Raw genomic sequence first — 15,200 nt, forward strand, 5'->3', positions numbered from 1 at the left:
CCATCCATCCATCCACCCATCCATCCATTCACTCACCCATCCATCTATCCACCCACCCATCCATCCATCCATCCACCCATCCATCCATCCATCCTCCCATCCATCCATCCACCCACCCATCCATCCACCCACCCATCCATCCATCCATCCTCCCATCCATCCATCCACCCATTCATCTATTCAGCCATCCATCCATCTATCCACATATCTTCATCTGTGTCCATGCATCTGTGTATCCATGTTTCTAAACCTTTATCTGTTCCAGTGTCTGTGTGTCCATAGGCCTGTGTCTACATTTGTCATATGTGTGCACCTACAAGTCTCTGTCCTCATGACCATGTGTCTGTGTCCCTGTGTCCTGGCATAAATGGCCATACCTCCCTGTCCCTGAGTCCAGGTGTAGGCCCCTGGGCTCCATATCTGCTTTCTTGCACAGTCCCCACCCTCAGGGCTGACAAGGATTCAGCACGCAGGACCCCAGCCCCACTTATGGTGAGGGACACCCTGCTGAGCAGACCCTGTCCTTGCCCTCCTCCAGGGAGGACCCATGGCGCGTGGCGAAGATGGTCAAGTCCTACCTGCAGCAGCACAACATCCCACAGCGGGAGGTGGTCGACACCACTGGCCTAAACCAGTCCCACCTGTCCCAACACCTCAACAAGGGCACTCCCATGAAGACGCAGAAGCGGGCCGCCCTGTACACCTGGTACGTCCGCAAGCAGCGAGAGGTGGCACAGCGTAAGTAATGACCCCAACCCGCGTCTTCCCCGGCAGGGCCCAGGGCTCTCCTCTAACTCCTAGGTGGGGGCTGGAAGCTTCAACATCCCCATTATACAGACAGGTAGATGGAAAGGAAGGCAGTGGGATTCAACCTGCGTTTATCACCTATTCTGTACCGGGCACTCTGTGGGACAGGAGTAGGCTTGGACCTGAACATCCAAAGATGGATGAACTGGGTCCCTGCTTTGTTTTCTTCCTTTCTTTCCTCCCTCCCTCCCTCCCTCCCTCCCTCCCTCCCTTCCTTCCTTCCTTCCTTCTCTCCCTCCTTCCTTCTCTTTTCTTTTCTTTCCTTTTCTTTAGATGACGTTTTGCTCTTACTGCCCAGGCTGGAGTGCAATGGTGCAACCTCAACTCACTGCAACCTCCGTCTTCCAGGTTCAAGAGATTCTCCTGTCTCGGCCTCCAGAGTAGCTGGGATTTCAGGCGTGTGCCACCATGCCTGGCTAATTTTTTATATTTTTAGAGACAGGGTTTCACCATGTTGGCCAGGCTGGTCTCGAACTCCTGACAACAGGTGATCCACCGGTCTTGGCCTCCTGAAGTGCTGGGATTACAGGTGTGGGCCACTGCGCCCGGCCTGGGTCCCTGCCATCTAAGAGCCCATGGTTATTTAAGTGGGAGAGGGGGAGAAAAGATCGTTATGATCCGGTGAGACACGTATTAGAATGGGACAACAGCAGCAGCAACAACAATAATGGCTACTAGTTATTAAGCATTTTTTGGGGTGCCTGATCCGGTGAGAGTATTGCACAAAGCATTTCAGGGTGCTGAGCTGACTGTTGACGGGGGAGTAATCTGTTCTTCCTCAGGGAGCAGAGGTATCAGGAAGGCTCACGTTGTAAATATGACCTTTAGACTAGGTCTTAAAAAAGGAGTTGAATTTTGACTCAAGGAGATGCAGGGAAGGGTGTTTCAGGCAGAAGGAACAGCATCAGCAAAGGCTCAGAGGTGAGGTCTATGCTCAGGAAATCCTCCACTGCAAACTCAGGAAGAGCTGGGAGCCCAATACTCAGGGAATGGTAGTTTTCTTACCCAGGCCTCATACCCCACCAAATCCCAAGTGCCCTGTCACCTTTCAACCTCCATCTATGTGTAAATTTTTTTTGACACTTCTTTTATTAATTATCCAGGTTTTTTAAAAAATGAAATAGCCAGGCATAGTGGTGAGCTACAATCTCAGCTACTTGGGAGGCTGAGGTGGGAGGATTGCTTGAGCCCATGGGTTCGAGTCCAACCTGGGCAACATGGCAAGGTTCCTCCTCTAAAAAGGAAAGAAAGGGAAGAAAGGGAAGATAGGAAGGAAGGAAAGGAAGGAAGGAAGGAAAGGAAAGAAAGGAGAGAGGGAGGGAGGGAGGGAAAGTAAAGGAAAGAAAGAAAGAATGAGAGAAAGAAAGGCAATACACATTTGGTTACAAAAACTAAGATAAACAGAATTTACAAGAAAAAAATTGATGCCTTTCCCCTAAAGCAGTCGCTGGAATTCCCAGACTGTTGTATATCCTTCCAGAGGTATTTTCTGCATACAGTAGCAATAGCTATGTTATTTTCTTGCTCTTTTTCTGATTAATGGGAGCATACTAGACACACTATTTGCACCTTCTGTTTTGTCTCTTGGAAATAAATCTTGTACATCCTCTTTTTTTTTTCTTTTTTTTTTTTGAGACGGAGTTTCACTCTTGTTACCCAGGCCGGAGCGCAATGGCGTGATCTCGGCTCACCGCAACCTCCGCCTCCTGGGTTCAGGCAATTCTCCTGCCTCAGCCTCCTGAGTAGCTGGGATTACAGGCACGCGCCACCATGCCCAGCTAATGTTTTGTATTTTTAGTAGAGACGGGGTTTCACCGTGTTGACCAGGATGGTCTCGATCTCTTGACCTCGTGATCCACCCGCCTCGGCCTCCCAAAGTGCTGGGATTACAGGCTTGAGCCACCGCGCCCGGCCCTTAAATCTTGTACATCTTTTCAAATTGGCACTGAGGGACTGATTGATCTCATTCTTTATAAGGGCTGCTGGCTGTTATTTAACTGGCCACCTACTGAAGGACTTTTAGGGTTTTTGCAATCTGTGACTACAACCAACTGCAGCAAAAAATATCCTTATTTATGTAAGTGCATGTTCGCATGTGACTGTGTCTGTAGGGTGAATTGCTAGAAGTGGAATGCTGGAACACAGAGTGATGCTTTAAAATCTTTGGTACATACTGGCATAGTTCCTTCCAAAGAAGTTATATCAATTTACACGTCCACCAACAGTAAAAATCACTGTTAAAAAAAAAAAAATGTATGCAGGCCGGGTGTGATGGATGATGCCTGTAATCTCAGCACTCTGGGAGGCCAAGGTGGGCAGATCACTTGAGGCCAGGAGTTCGAGATCAGCCTGGCGAACATGATGAAACCCCGTCTTAACTAAAAATACAAAAATTAGCTGGGTGTGGTGGTGCTCACCTGTAATCTCAGCTACTCAGGAGGCTGAGACATGAGAATCACTTGAACCTGGGAAGCAGAGGTTGCAATGAGCCAGGATCACGCCACTGCATTCCAGCCTGGGTGACAGAGGGAGACTCTGTCTCAAAAATAAATAAATAAATACAAAAGAATGTATGTAATAGACAGCTCTAATCCTTACTCTATAGCTACCCCTTATCCCAATTATGAGGGGTGTTCACAATCTACTGGGCTGTAATACACACTTGGAAAAACAGTACATTTTAATACTATTTTAATTTGTGTGATAAGAAACAATACAGTAAATCTAGATTTAGTTTCTGAGGAAAATAGAGTCTTCTCCTAAAACCATCACTAGAAGAAATTTTATAGTATTCAATAAAATGTGTTAAAAACAGAAACGTCATCAAGGACTTCAGCCTAGAGCCAAGAACACAGATGCAAACTGTGGCCTGAGTAGCTTCCCCTGGGGGATTTTTAACTTTTCAGGAGGAATTAGAGAATTTGAGATGCAGAGTCAATTTATGACTGAAGTATTAGAACTCTTTCAGTAACAAGGGATAGAATCCCATTCAAACTGATTTAAACAGAAAAGGGAACGTATGGACTCATGCATGTGAGGAGTCCAGGGCTGCTTCAGGCATGGCTAGATCAAGAGGCTCAAATGAGGTTCACACAGCATTTCTTGACTCTGTTTTCTTTTATGTTGGTTTCAATCTCAGACGGTCTCTCCTCATACAGGCAAAGATGGGTTCTGGAAGCTCTGGGCTGCCATCCCACCAGCTCAGCAACCTCAGAAGGAAAAGAGCTCCTCTTTTCAGCTATTTTCAGTTGAATGACTCTTTTTATACTTCATAATGTAAACTTTTATTTATTTGTTTTTTGAGATGAGGTCTTGCCATGTTGCCCAGGCTGGTTTTGAACTTCTGGGCTCAAGTGATACTCCTGCCTCAGCCTCTTGAGTAGCTGGGATGGCAGGCACGCACCACTGTGCCTGCTATAAGAGGAACTTTTTTGCCGGGCGCGGTGGCTCAAGCCTGTAATCCCAGCACTGTGGGAGGCCGAGGCGGGTGGATCACGAGGTCAAGAGATCGAGACCATCCTGGTCAACATGGTGAAACCCCGTCTCTACTAAAAATACAAAAAAAATTAGCTGGGCATGGTGGCGTGTGCCTGTAATCCCAGCGACTCAGGAGGCTGGGGCAGGAGAATTGCCTGAACCCGGGAGGCGGAGGTTGCGGTGAGCCGAGATCGTGCCATTGCACTCCAGCCTGGGTAACAAGAGTGAAACTCCGTCTCAAAAAAAAAAAAAGAGGAACTTTTTTTTTTGAGACAGTCTCGCTCTGTTGCCCAGGCTGAAGTGCAGTAGCACAATCTCACCACACTGCAATCTCCCGCTGCCAGCACTCTGAGCCTCAGCTTCCTCGTCTGTAAAATGGGGATAGTAAAAGTGTCAAATCAGAACAAATGCTAATGCTTACCTGCAGTCTTGTATTGAGACGGATTGTGAGATTATATCTTGGGTTGGTAGGAAAGCATTCAGGGATTGATTAGTGATGTCTGCCTTGGACACGGGTTAAGAGGGTGATGGCATATGTGCTGTGTGTCTGTCATCGCTGGATTAGATGATTTCTAAGTTCTAGCTGTCAGCTCCTCTGGTTCAGCACCCTGGCAACGAGAAAGAATCAAGGGCGTGGGCAGGGGAACTGGATAGGAAGGTGAGAGTGGCCAGTACCCCATTCCTGGCTTTCTGTGCCTACAGAGTTCACCCATGCAGGGCAGGGAGGGCTGATTGAAGAGCCCACAGGTGATGAGCTACCAACCAAGAAGGGGCGGAGGAACCGTTTCAAGTGGGGCCCAGCGTCGCAGCAGATCCTGTTCCAGGCCTATGAGAGGCAGAAGAACCCCAGCAAGGAGGAGCGAGAGACGCTGGTGGAGGAGTGCAATAGGTACCACAGCGGGCGGGAAACAGCGCGGGCTTCATCTGGGCTGAGGCCAGGCCAGGGAAGGGGAAGGGACTCCAGGCCCTGGAAGAGGCTGTCCAGTCGCTGAGAACTCCTGAGCTGGCTTAGCCTGGTCCAGAGAACGGAGAATACTTGAAGCTAACTCCATTCCTAGCAGCCACTGGCACCCTGTACACCAAGCTACCCCTTCCATGGACACTCACCTAATTTTATTCCCTCTACAATCCTATGGCTGGTGTTTTGTTTTGTTTTGTTTTTTGTTTTGAGATGGAGTTTCACTCTTGTCTCCCAGGCTAGAGTGCAATGGGGCGACCTTGGCTCACTGCAACCTCCACTTCCCAGGTTCAAATAGTTCTCCTTCCTGAGCCTCCCAAGCAGCTGGGATTACGGGCGCCCACCACCATGCCTGGCTAATTTTTGTATTTTTAATAGAGACAGGATTTTGCCATGTTGGCCAGGCTGGTCTCAAACTCCTGACCTCAGGTGATCCACTTGCCTCGGCCTCCCAAAGTGCTGGGATTACAGGCATGAGCCACCAAGCCTGGCCAATCCTATAGCTGTTTTGCGGACTTTATGAATGAAGAGGCAGGTCAGAGAGGCTGTCACTTGCCCAAGGTCACACAGCAGAACTCGCATTGGAGCCCAGATGTGCCAGGCTCAAACCTGCAGGCAGGGCTCAGCTTCTCAGAACCTTTGCCCTCATGCCCAGGAGAGGGTTCCTCTGAGCCTGGCATGGAGGCTCAAGGGTGGCTATTTCTGCAGGGCAGAATGCATCCAGAGGGGAGTGTCCCCATCACAGGCACAGGGGCTGGGCTCCAACCTTGTCACAGAGGTGCGTGTCTACAACTGGTTTGCCAACCGGCGCAAAGAAGAAGCCTTCCGGCACAAGCTGGCCATGGACACATATAGCGGGCCCCCACCAGGGCCAGGCCCCGGATCTGCGCTGCCTGCTCATAGCTCCCCTGGCCTGCCCCCACCTGCCCTCTCCCCCAGTAAGGTCCACGGTGAGTGCTATGTGGGAACAGGGGACATGTGGGTAGGTGGGAAGGTTGGGGAGGATTGTCCCAGTGACAGCACTCACATAAACCTCAGCGCTTCTGTTGGGTTCCATTCCATTCCATTCCCGTCACTCCTTATCACTCTAGTTCACTCTGTCCCTTCATCCCTTCCACTCTATCTCCATTCCATTCAATCCACTTCTTTCCACTCTCTTCACTCCATCCCACTCCACTCCACCCACTACAATTAACCCCATTCCATTCACGCCACTCCATTCACTCCATTCACTTCCACTCCATTCCATCTATACCATTCCCCACGACTCTATTCACATACTCCATCCAACTTCATTCCATCAACTCCATCAACTCCACTTCAACAATTCCATCCAACTTCATTCCATCCACTACAATTAACCCCATTCTATTCACTCCACTCCATTCCTTCTGCTCCATCAACTCCACTTCATCCATTCCATTCAACTTCACTCCATCTACTCCATTCAGCACCTCTCCATCCAGCACCACTCCATCCACTCCACACTCCACTCTGTCCAGTCAACTCTATCCACTTCATCCACTACATTCAACTCCATTCCATCCACTCCACTCCATCTACTACATTCAACTCTACTCTATTCACTCCATACTCTATTCCATCCACTTACTCCATGCACTCCATTTAGCGTAACTCCATCGACTCCATCACTTCATTCAACTCTACTCCATCCACTCCACTTCACCCATTCCATCCACTGCACTCCACGCATTCCATCCCCTCCACCACCCACTCCACTCCACACCATCCCCTCCACTCTATTCACATACTCCGTCCATTCCACTCCACACCATCCCTTCCACTCTATTCACATATTCCATCCATTCCACTCCACACCATCCCCTCCACTCTATTCACAAATTCCATCCACTCCACTCCACACCATCCCCTCCACTCTATTCACATACTCCATCCATTCCACTCTATTCACATACTCCATCCATTCCTCTCTACTCCATCCCCTCCACTCCACACCATCCCCTCCACTCTATTCACATACTCCATCCATTCCACTCCACACCATCCCCTCCACTCTATTCACATACTCCATCCATTCCACTCTATTCCATCCCCTCCACTCTAGCCACTCCATTCATTCCACTCCACTCCACGCTATTCCTCACCATTCCATCCAGTCTACCCTACACCATTCCACCTCACTCTATTCCTCACCACCCATCCTCTCCCCCTTTACCACTCCAGTGGACCCATTCCGCTTGATTCCACTCATTCCACTCAACTCCATCTATTGTACTCCACACCATCCACTCTACTTCTTATGATTCCACTCAGTTCAGCCTAACTTGATTTGGGTTACTTCAATTCATTCATTTCAATTCAACTAAATTCAGTTACCTTAAGTTCAGCTGTCTTTTACTGAGCACCTACCGCATGTAGAGGCATAGCACTAGGCAGTGGGGAGAATGGAGCTAACAAATGCAGTCCCAGCCTTCAAGGAACTGGGAGCAGCTGACCCAGGGTTTGGCACAAGGGAGAGGCACAGGCAGAGTTTGCTGGCTGCATAAAGACAGGCAGCTGGCCTAAGCACACAGATGCCATTAGAATGAGGCGGGCTGGGGGCAGGGGAGGGCTGGGAAGTGGGTGCGGGGGCTGGACATCACTTCCCCTCCAGGTGTTCGCTATGGACAGCCTGCAACCAGTGAAACTGCAGAAGTGCCCTCAAGCAGCGGCGGTCCCTTAGTAACAGTGTCTACACCCCTGCACCAAGTGTCCCCCACAGGCCTGGAGCCCAGCCACAGCCTCCTGAGCACGGAAGCCAAACTGGTGAGTGTCCCTGACTGTAGGAAAAATCCAACCTCATCTTTCCTTGGCAGGGAGATTCCCGAGCAGTCCCAAGGGAGGCCCTGTGGGGATGGGACGCCGCCCCCAACTTAGGTCAGCTTCCTCTCGTAGGTCTCGGCAACTGGGGGCCCACTCCCCCCTGTCAGCACCCTGACAGCACTGCACAGCTTGGAGCAGACATCCCCAGGCCTCAACCAGCAGCCCCAGAACCTCATCATGGCCTCACTTCCTGGGGTCATGACCATTGGGCCTGGTGAGCCCACCTCCCTGGGTCCCACGTTCACCAACACAGGTGCCTCCACCCTGGTCATTGGTAAGCTGGTGGGGATGGGTGGGTACCTGGGTGGGAGGCTCATGGGGCAACCTCAGGATCCAGGAGCTGGAAGAGCCAGTGGGACTCACTCACTCATTCATTCATTCATTCATTCGACATGTACTTATCCAGTGCCTACTCTGGACCAGGCACTGTGCTACATCAGTGATACCTGATTGAACCAAATAGACCAAAATCTCAGCAACTCAAGTGGGGAGGCAGGCAGAAGGCCTAATACATCCATTCTGTGGTTCCTCAGAAGGTGAAGGGTCTATGCAAATGACAGCAGGGTAAGGGGACTGATTTTTTTTTAAAAATATCTTTTAGCATTATTTTTTCCTCATGATCACAAATCCTCTGCAGGCTAGAGGCTTTGTTTTCTAAGTTTTTGTTTTTTGAAGAAAAATTAAGCCCAGAAAGCCTTTAATTGCAGGTACAATTATGCAGAAGCCCAGAATAGATAGATAGGGCCCTGATGAGAGAGGGGAGCAGAGAGCTAACCCCAGGGCCTTGGCACTCCTGTGGAACCTCAGTTTGATGATTTTTGAACAAGTCACTGACTGCTTCTTGCACTAGCCTAGATAAGGAGCTAAAGGCTCAGACAGGGGGAATGACTTGCCAGGGCCACTTAAATTAGTGGCAGGTCCCAGTGGAGGGCTGTTTCCTGACCACCCTGCCCCCTCCTTCAACCCATGGGTTCTGGGAGGGAGAGGTGGTGCCCCTAGGAGGCCTGGGGGTGGGTGGGATATAATTGGGGGTCCAAGCTGATTCCCACCGCTTCCACTCCAGGCCTGGCCTCCACTCAGGCACAGAGTGTGCCAGTCATCAACAGCATGGGCAGCAGCCTGACCACCCTGCAGCCTGTCCAGTTCTCCCAACCACTGCACGCCTCCTACCAGCAACCGCTCATGCCACCCGTGCAGAGCCACGTGACCCAGAGCCCCTTCATGGCCACCATGGCCCAGCTGCAGAACCCCCACGGTGAGCCCCCTGAACCCCACACAGAGGGAAATGACAGAGGTTGGCTGTCAATGGATGCAGGGGAAGGGGGTGCCTGGCAGGGGCTGTGGTCCGAGTTTGTCTCTGGGACAAGTGTGTTTCTGTGACTGAGGGTGCCTGCAGGCCAGTGTGTTCCCATGTTCATGCGTGTATCTGTGTGTGTGTACATGACTGTGTGGGCAGATCCCTAATGCGTGTCTGGGTGTTTATCAGCTATGCATGCATTTGAGGGTGCATGCCCGTGTTTCTCTGAAACTGTTAGGGCCATATCGATTTCAGAATCTACTATTTGGATTTTAGAATGGTAATGTGGGGCCAGGTGTGGTAACTCACACCTGTAATCCCAGCACCTTGGGAGGCCAAAGCTGGTGGATCACTTGAGATCAGGAGTTTGAGACCAGCCTGGCCAACATAGTGAATTCCCATCTCTACTAAAAGTACAAAAATTAATCAGGTGTGGAGGCACGTGCCTGTAGTCCCAGCTACTCGGGAGGCTGAGGCAGGAGAATCACCTGAACCCAGGAGGCGGAGGCTGCAGTCAACCGAGATTGCCCCACTGCACTCCAGCCTGGGTGACAGAGCAAGACTCTGTCTCCAAAAAAAAAAAGAAAAAGGGTCATGAAGGCTCACACCTGTAATCCTAACACTTTGGAGGGCGGATCAGAGCCTGGGCAACACAGCAAGACTCTGTCAAAAAAAAAAAAAGGCTCACGAAGCCTCACACCTATAATCCCATCCGAGGAGGGCAGATCACCTGAGGTAAGGAGTTCAAGACCAGCCTGGCCAAGATGGTAAAACCCCGTCTCCACTCCAGCCTGGGAGTATAGGGCGAGACTCCATCTCAAAAAAAAAAAGTCATTTGGTGGATATGCCAGCTATCATGTAACAGTCCCAGCAGGGTTTGGGACAGACCCTGTGATCAAAGCACTGCTATTTCTGCAGCCAAAGGCAGGATTTCCATAAAGCAGGTTCAACACACACATAACCTCATGTCAAGTTCAGGTTGGGTTTGCCACCAAATGAGCTCTAGTGCCAATCTTAAGGACATCTTTTGGTTTCAAAACCTTTTTGGAATTTGGGACTGGGTTAAGAGGTTTTGGACCTGTATATTTCTTTGTGTGTTCATGGTTGAGAGTGTATGTATTTAAATGCATTATGTTTTTATCTGAGTCACTGTGAGAATATGTGGTTTATGTGTGTTTTGCTAGTGTCTGTGTGCCTCTTGTGGGGTCTATGTGTCTTCTGTGGGGTGGGTGGGGGTGCTGTAGGCAAGACATGGGGTTATATTTGGAGAGGTGGCCTGGAGATGGAGGTACTGCTGTCCTCTGCCTTGTTCTTTGACAGGGGCCACCTGCCTTTCTTCTAAACTACACCAGCATCAGCACTTAGTATATAGCACTTGTGTTTAGTACAGTAGCACCTGCGCCTAGTAGATAGCACCTGTGTTTAGTGGCACCTGTGCTTAGTACATAGCACCCGTATTTAGTATGGTAACACCTGTGCTTAGTACATAGCACCTAAACCCACACCTCCCGTTCCCTTTCATACCTGCTGTCTCCAGGTGACAAGAGGAGCTGGAGTTGGTTCCTAGCCTCCTCCAGGCTCCCCCGCATCAATCCTAGCCGAGGAGGCCCCTGTAATGGGGAGAGGGTCTGTCCCTCTATCTGGAGCCCCCAGTTTTGAGAATCAGCCCTGGATCTCCAACCACTGCCCAGTCTGGCCGTTCAGCAAGGCCCCACGACCCTCTTTCCCTAGTCTTGAGGCCTGGGTCGGGGGCTGTCGGGGCTGTCAGGCTCGTCTGCCATGTCTGTCCCTCTCTCTCCTGCGGCCAGCCCTCTACAGCCACAAGCCCGAGGTGGCCCAGTACACGCACACGGGCCTGCTCCCGCAGACCATGCTCATCACTGACACCACCAACCTGAGCGCCCTGGCCAGCCTCACGCCCACCAAGCAGGTAAGGCCTAGGTCTGCCGCTCTCCCTCGCCCGAGCCAGACCCCTCACCGCCACACTCCCGGGGCTCAGGAGTCTGCTCTGCTCCCCCAGGTCTTCACCTCAGACACCGAGGCCTCCAGTGAGTCCGGGCTTCACACGCCAGCCTCTCAGGCCACCACCCTCCACGTCCCCAGCCAGGACCCTGCTGGCATTCAGCACCTGCAGCCCGCCCACCGGCTCAGCGCCAGCCCCACGAGTGAGAGGCCCTGGCCCCGCCCCATCCCTTACTGGCTCCGCCCCTTCCGTGTTGGTCCCGCCCCTTTCGTTGTTGTCCCCGTTGCTGTCCCCGTCGCTGTGGGGCAGTGCATGCAGCAGGCCTAGGGCTGCCGTGAGGAAGCCCCGGCAGGCATGGGGGGTGGGGTGGGGTTCCCGCCTCCCAGACACGGCCTGTGAGCCCATGAAGCCCAAAAGGCAAGGCGATCCCAGGAAGATGGGCCCACCTTACAGGCACATCTCAGGGACTAGGTTGAGGAAAAAGATGAAGTGATTGTTAGAGGCAGCGGCGGATGATGATAAGGACCAGGTCTGCGAGCCAGAGGCGACTCTTTCACGCGTTTGGTTTGGCTTGGCTCAGGGCTGAACATTCTTTGAATTTTGTTGCCAACATTTCAAAATCAGGAATTTTCACATAGAAATCCGGATTTCCAGCATCTTGGAAAACTGGAAAAATTCATATTCCCACATAACAGCTCACCACACCCCACTGCATCCACTCACATCTGCTCCAATGACCCCTGGCAGAGGGTCACTGGAGTTTGTAATCTATGATGTCATTGTCAGGAGTGGGCATTTGGAGTCAGGTGGCTGGCTCTGCACCTGCCTTTATGCAAGTTGCCCCTTTCTCTAAGGTTCCTGGCCCCAGCCCTGGCAGCCGTCATGACAGCCACTGAAGGCATTCTGTGTCCTGGCTCCATGCTTCACCTCGGGAGGCGTGTGCACAATCACCCCCATTTTACAGATGAGAACGTGGACACTTAAGGAGGGGAGAGACTTGCCTCGTCTCCCACAGCTACCAGGCAGCAGGGCCAGAACTCGAACCCAGGTCCAAACTCAAAGCCCATTCTCTTAACCATTTCCATCAGTCAGGGTTCTCCAGAAACAGAACCAATAGATTGACTTGAAGGACTTGGCTCGAGACTGCGGGAACTGCCTAGCCTGAAATCTGTTGCTAGGAACTCCCTCGAGAGAGAGTTCTGCAGCCTTGAGGCAGAATTCTTCCTTCTCTGGAAATCGGTTTTTGCTCTTATGGCCTTCTGTTGATGGAAGAGGCCCACCCATATTTTCAGGGTAAACTCCTTTACGCAAAGCCAACCGATTGTGGCGTTAACCACATCTACAAAGCACCTGCATTCACAACAGCACTTAGATTAGCATTTGACTCAGACTCACCAAGCCAACATGTTTACAGCTGCCTGCCCCAGCATCTCACCAGGGCTTCTCCAGTGTTCCCACTAAGATGTACTGAGGCCACTCCCTGGGCGGCCCCTGAGCCTGGCTGGGAGGCTCCCCTTGTTAAGAACTGAGGGTAGAGGTTTGGCTTTGGGGTTCCTGTTATCTGCTGTGATCCAGGAGGTGTGGCCCTGCCTCCCCGTCCCGAGTATCCCTGGGGCAGGCGGGGTGGGTCCGGGTGTCTGTGCGCGGCCAGCAGCCTCGTTTGCCTCCACAGTGTCCTCCAGCAGCCTGGTGCTGTACCAGAGCTCAGACTCCAGCAATGGCCACAGCCACTTGCTACCGTCCAACCACAGCGTCATCGAGACCTTCATCTCCACGCAGATGGCCTCTTCCTCCCAGTAACCACGGCACCTGGGCCCTGGAGCCTGTACTGCCTGCCTGGGGGGCAATGAGGGCAGCAGCCAGCCCTGCCTGGAGGACCTGAGCCTGCCGGGCTCCTGCTGCCCTTCCTGGAAAGCTGTGCCTCGCTCCGGGCTTTGCTGTGACGCATCAGAAAGGGAGGGCTCTGAGTCGCCCCAACCTGCAGAGGGCTGCTCCGGTCGCACACAAGGGGGCCATGGAGAGCATGAGCAGAGCCTGCTCCTGGCAGATGGAAGGACTGTCCCTGCTGCTTGGGATACGAAGCGGGCAGCCTGTGACGTGGGCACCCCCAGCCTGGGCCTGTGGTGAGCCCTGGGACCCCTACACCACTCTGGCAGCCACACTTCTCAGGACACAGGCCTGTGTAGCTGTGACGTGCTGAGCTCTGAGCAGCCCTGGGTCAGTGTGGCCTTGTTCTGCCACCTATGCACCCACAGGGCCACTCCATCCCGCCCCCACTCCTTCCAGCTAGGGACGCACATGCCCTTTGTACTGACCCTGTCGTCTACTCACATAGGCATTTCCTGGGTGGCTACTCTGTGCCAGGGCCTGGGGCTCCAATGTCCACGTCCAGGGGGGCTGAAGCTAACAGGGAAGGTAGGCAGGGTCTCCCAGCTTCCCTGGTCCCCAGCGATTCCCTCTCCTGGGCCCCAGGGCCTCCAGCTTTCCTGGATATCAGTTCCCAAGAGCATTACACCCCCGAGGCCAGCCCGGCCTCCTGCCTCTATGGGGAAGGCCGCTTCAGAGCTGGGAAGTCGTCCTTCCTCCTGTGGGAGCCTCGCGACCCGAGCCGAGTCCAGGTCCTGTGGGGCAGCTCCTGTGTCTCGAGGGTCCTGCAGACCCTGCCCTTGTTTGGGGAGAAGCTGCTGAGCTCAGAAGGCAGCAAGGCCCAAGCAGCTGGCCAGGCTGAGGCGCCCAGGAGAGGAAAGAGGTGACCCCAGAGCAGAGGAGCTGCCAGTGTGGACAGGACTAAGCTCAGGAGCCTGGGGCCCTGGCTGGCTGAGGGCACTTCGCAGCCACCAGAGGAGTCTGAGGTCCTGAGCACCACCAGGAGGGACACAGGAGCCTGTGAAGGCCAGACAAGCGTGGCCCTGTGTCTCTGCGCCTGCTGCTGAGAACCTGGTCCTCGGAGCGCCACCGTCACCCTGGGATTCAGGAGAAGGCCTGGGCGACCCGGCACCCCGGCAGCTTGTAGCCAGCTGGGGCGAGCGGCACATTTATTTAACTTTTAGTAAAGTCAAGGAGAAATGCGGTGGAAACGCCTTGCTTGTCCACAAATCATTCAGGGGGAGTTTGGGCAGGTAGAGGGAGGTGGAGGCAGGCCAGGGGCCTGCAAAGCCGAGGCGGGCGTCAGCACCCACTCTCACACCCCTCTGCTTTTCTGGCTCTGCTGAGACTCTGATGATGAAGCCAGATTTTACCTAACTTGGAGTTTCCACTTTTTAAAAAAATTTTGTTTTGGAGACAGGGTGTCACGGCACCCAGGCTGGACTGCAGAGGCGTTCCCGGCTCACCGCAGCCTCGACCGCCTGGCCTCAATGATCCCCCCACCTCAGCCTCACAAGCAGCTGGGACCGCAGGCGCACATCACCATGCCTGACAAATTTTTGTATTTTTTTAAACAGAGACAGGGTTTCACCATGTTATCCAGGCTGGTCTGGAACTCCTGGCCTCAAGTGATCCCCCTGCTTCCGCCTCCCAAAGTGCTGGGATTACAGGTGTGAGCAACAGTGTCTGGCTGTCAGCTTCTACTTCTTGTTTTTTTGTTTTTGTTTTTGTTTTTTGTTTTTTTAAGACAGGGTCTCGTCTCACTTTGTTGCCTAGGCTGGAGTGCGGTGGTGCAATCTCGGCTCACTGCAACCTCCACCTCCTGGGTTCAAACGATTCTCCTGCCTCAGCCTCCCAAGTAGCTGGGATTACAGGTGTGTGCCACCACGCCCAGCTAATTTTTGTATTTTTAGTAGAGATGGGGTCTCGTCATGTTGGCCAGACTGGTCTCAAACTCCTGGCCTCAACTGATCCACCCTCCTTGGCCT

The 15,200-nt window shown here is 52.6% G+C and overlaps 1 protein-coding gene across 2 annotated transcripts in view; it reads left to right on the plus strand.

Moving 5' to 3' along the window:
- HNF1A (HNF1 homeobox A) overlaps nucleotides 1-14,423 on the plus strand; it is a 23,860-nt gene extending 9,437 nt beyond the window's left edge. Inside the window, exons 2-10 of one of the 2 annotated variants that reach the window (XM_032242022.1) lie at nucleotides 539-738; nucleotides 4,987-5,173; nucleotides 5,951-6,192; nucleotides 7,878-8,029; nucleotides 8,159-8,360; nucleotides 9,150-9,341; nucleotides 11,192-11,313; nucleotides 11,404-11,548; nucleotides 13,019-14,423. In XM_032242022.1, coding sequence (XP_032097913.1) covers nucleotides 539-738; nucleotides 4,987-5,173; nucleotides 5,951-6,192; nucleotides 7,878-8,029; nucleotides 8,159-8,360; nucleotides 9,150-9,341; nucleotides 11,192-11,313; nucleotides 11,404-11,548; nucleotides 13,019-13,146 — 1,570 coding nt within the window. In that variant the 3' untranslated portion in view covers nucleotides 13,147-14,423. Of the gene's footprint in view, nucleotides 1-538; nucleotides 739-4,986; nucleotides 5,174-5,950; nucleotides 6,193-7,877; nucleotides 8,030-8,158; nucleotides 8,361-9,149; nucleotides 9,342-11,191; nucleotides 11,549-13,018 lie in introns of both variants that reach the window. The other variant, XM_032242019.1, reaches the window with a different exon arrangement.
- Nucleotides 14,424-15,200: the final 777 nt, after the last annotated feature.

Source organism: Sapajus apella, unplaced genomic scaffold (assembly GCF_009761245.1).
Source record: "Sapajus apella isolate SASKATOON/1434 unplaced genomic scaffold, GSC_monkey_1.0 scaffold2, whole genome shotgun sequence".
Classification (NCBI taxonomy): Eukaryota; Metazoa; Chordata; class Mammalia; order Primates; family Cebidae; genus Sapajus; species Sapajus apella.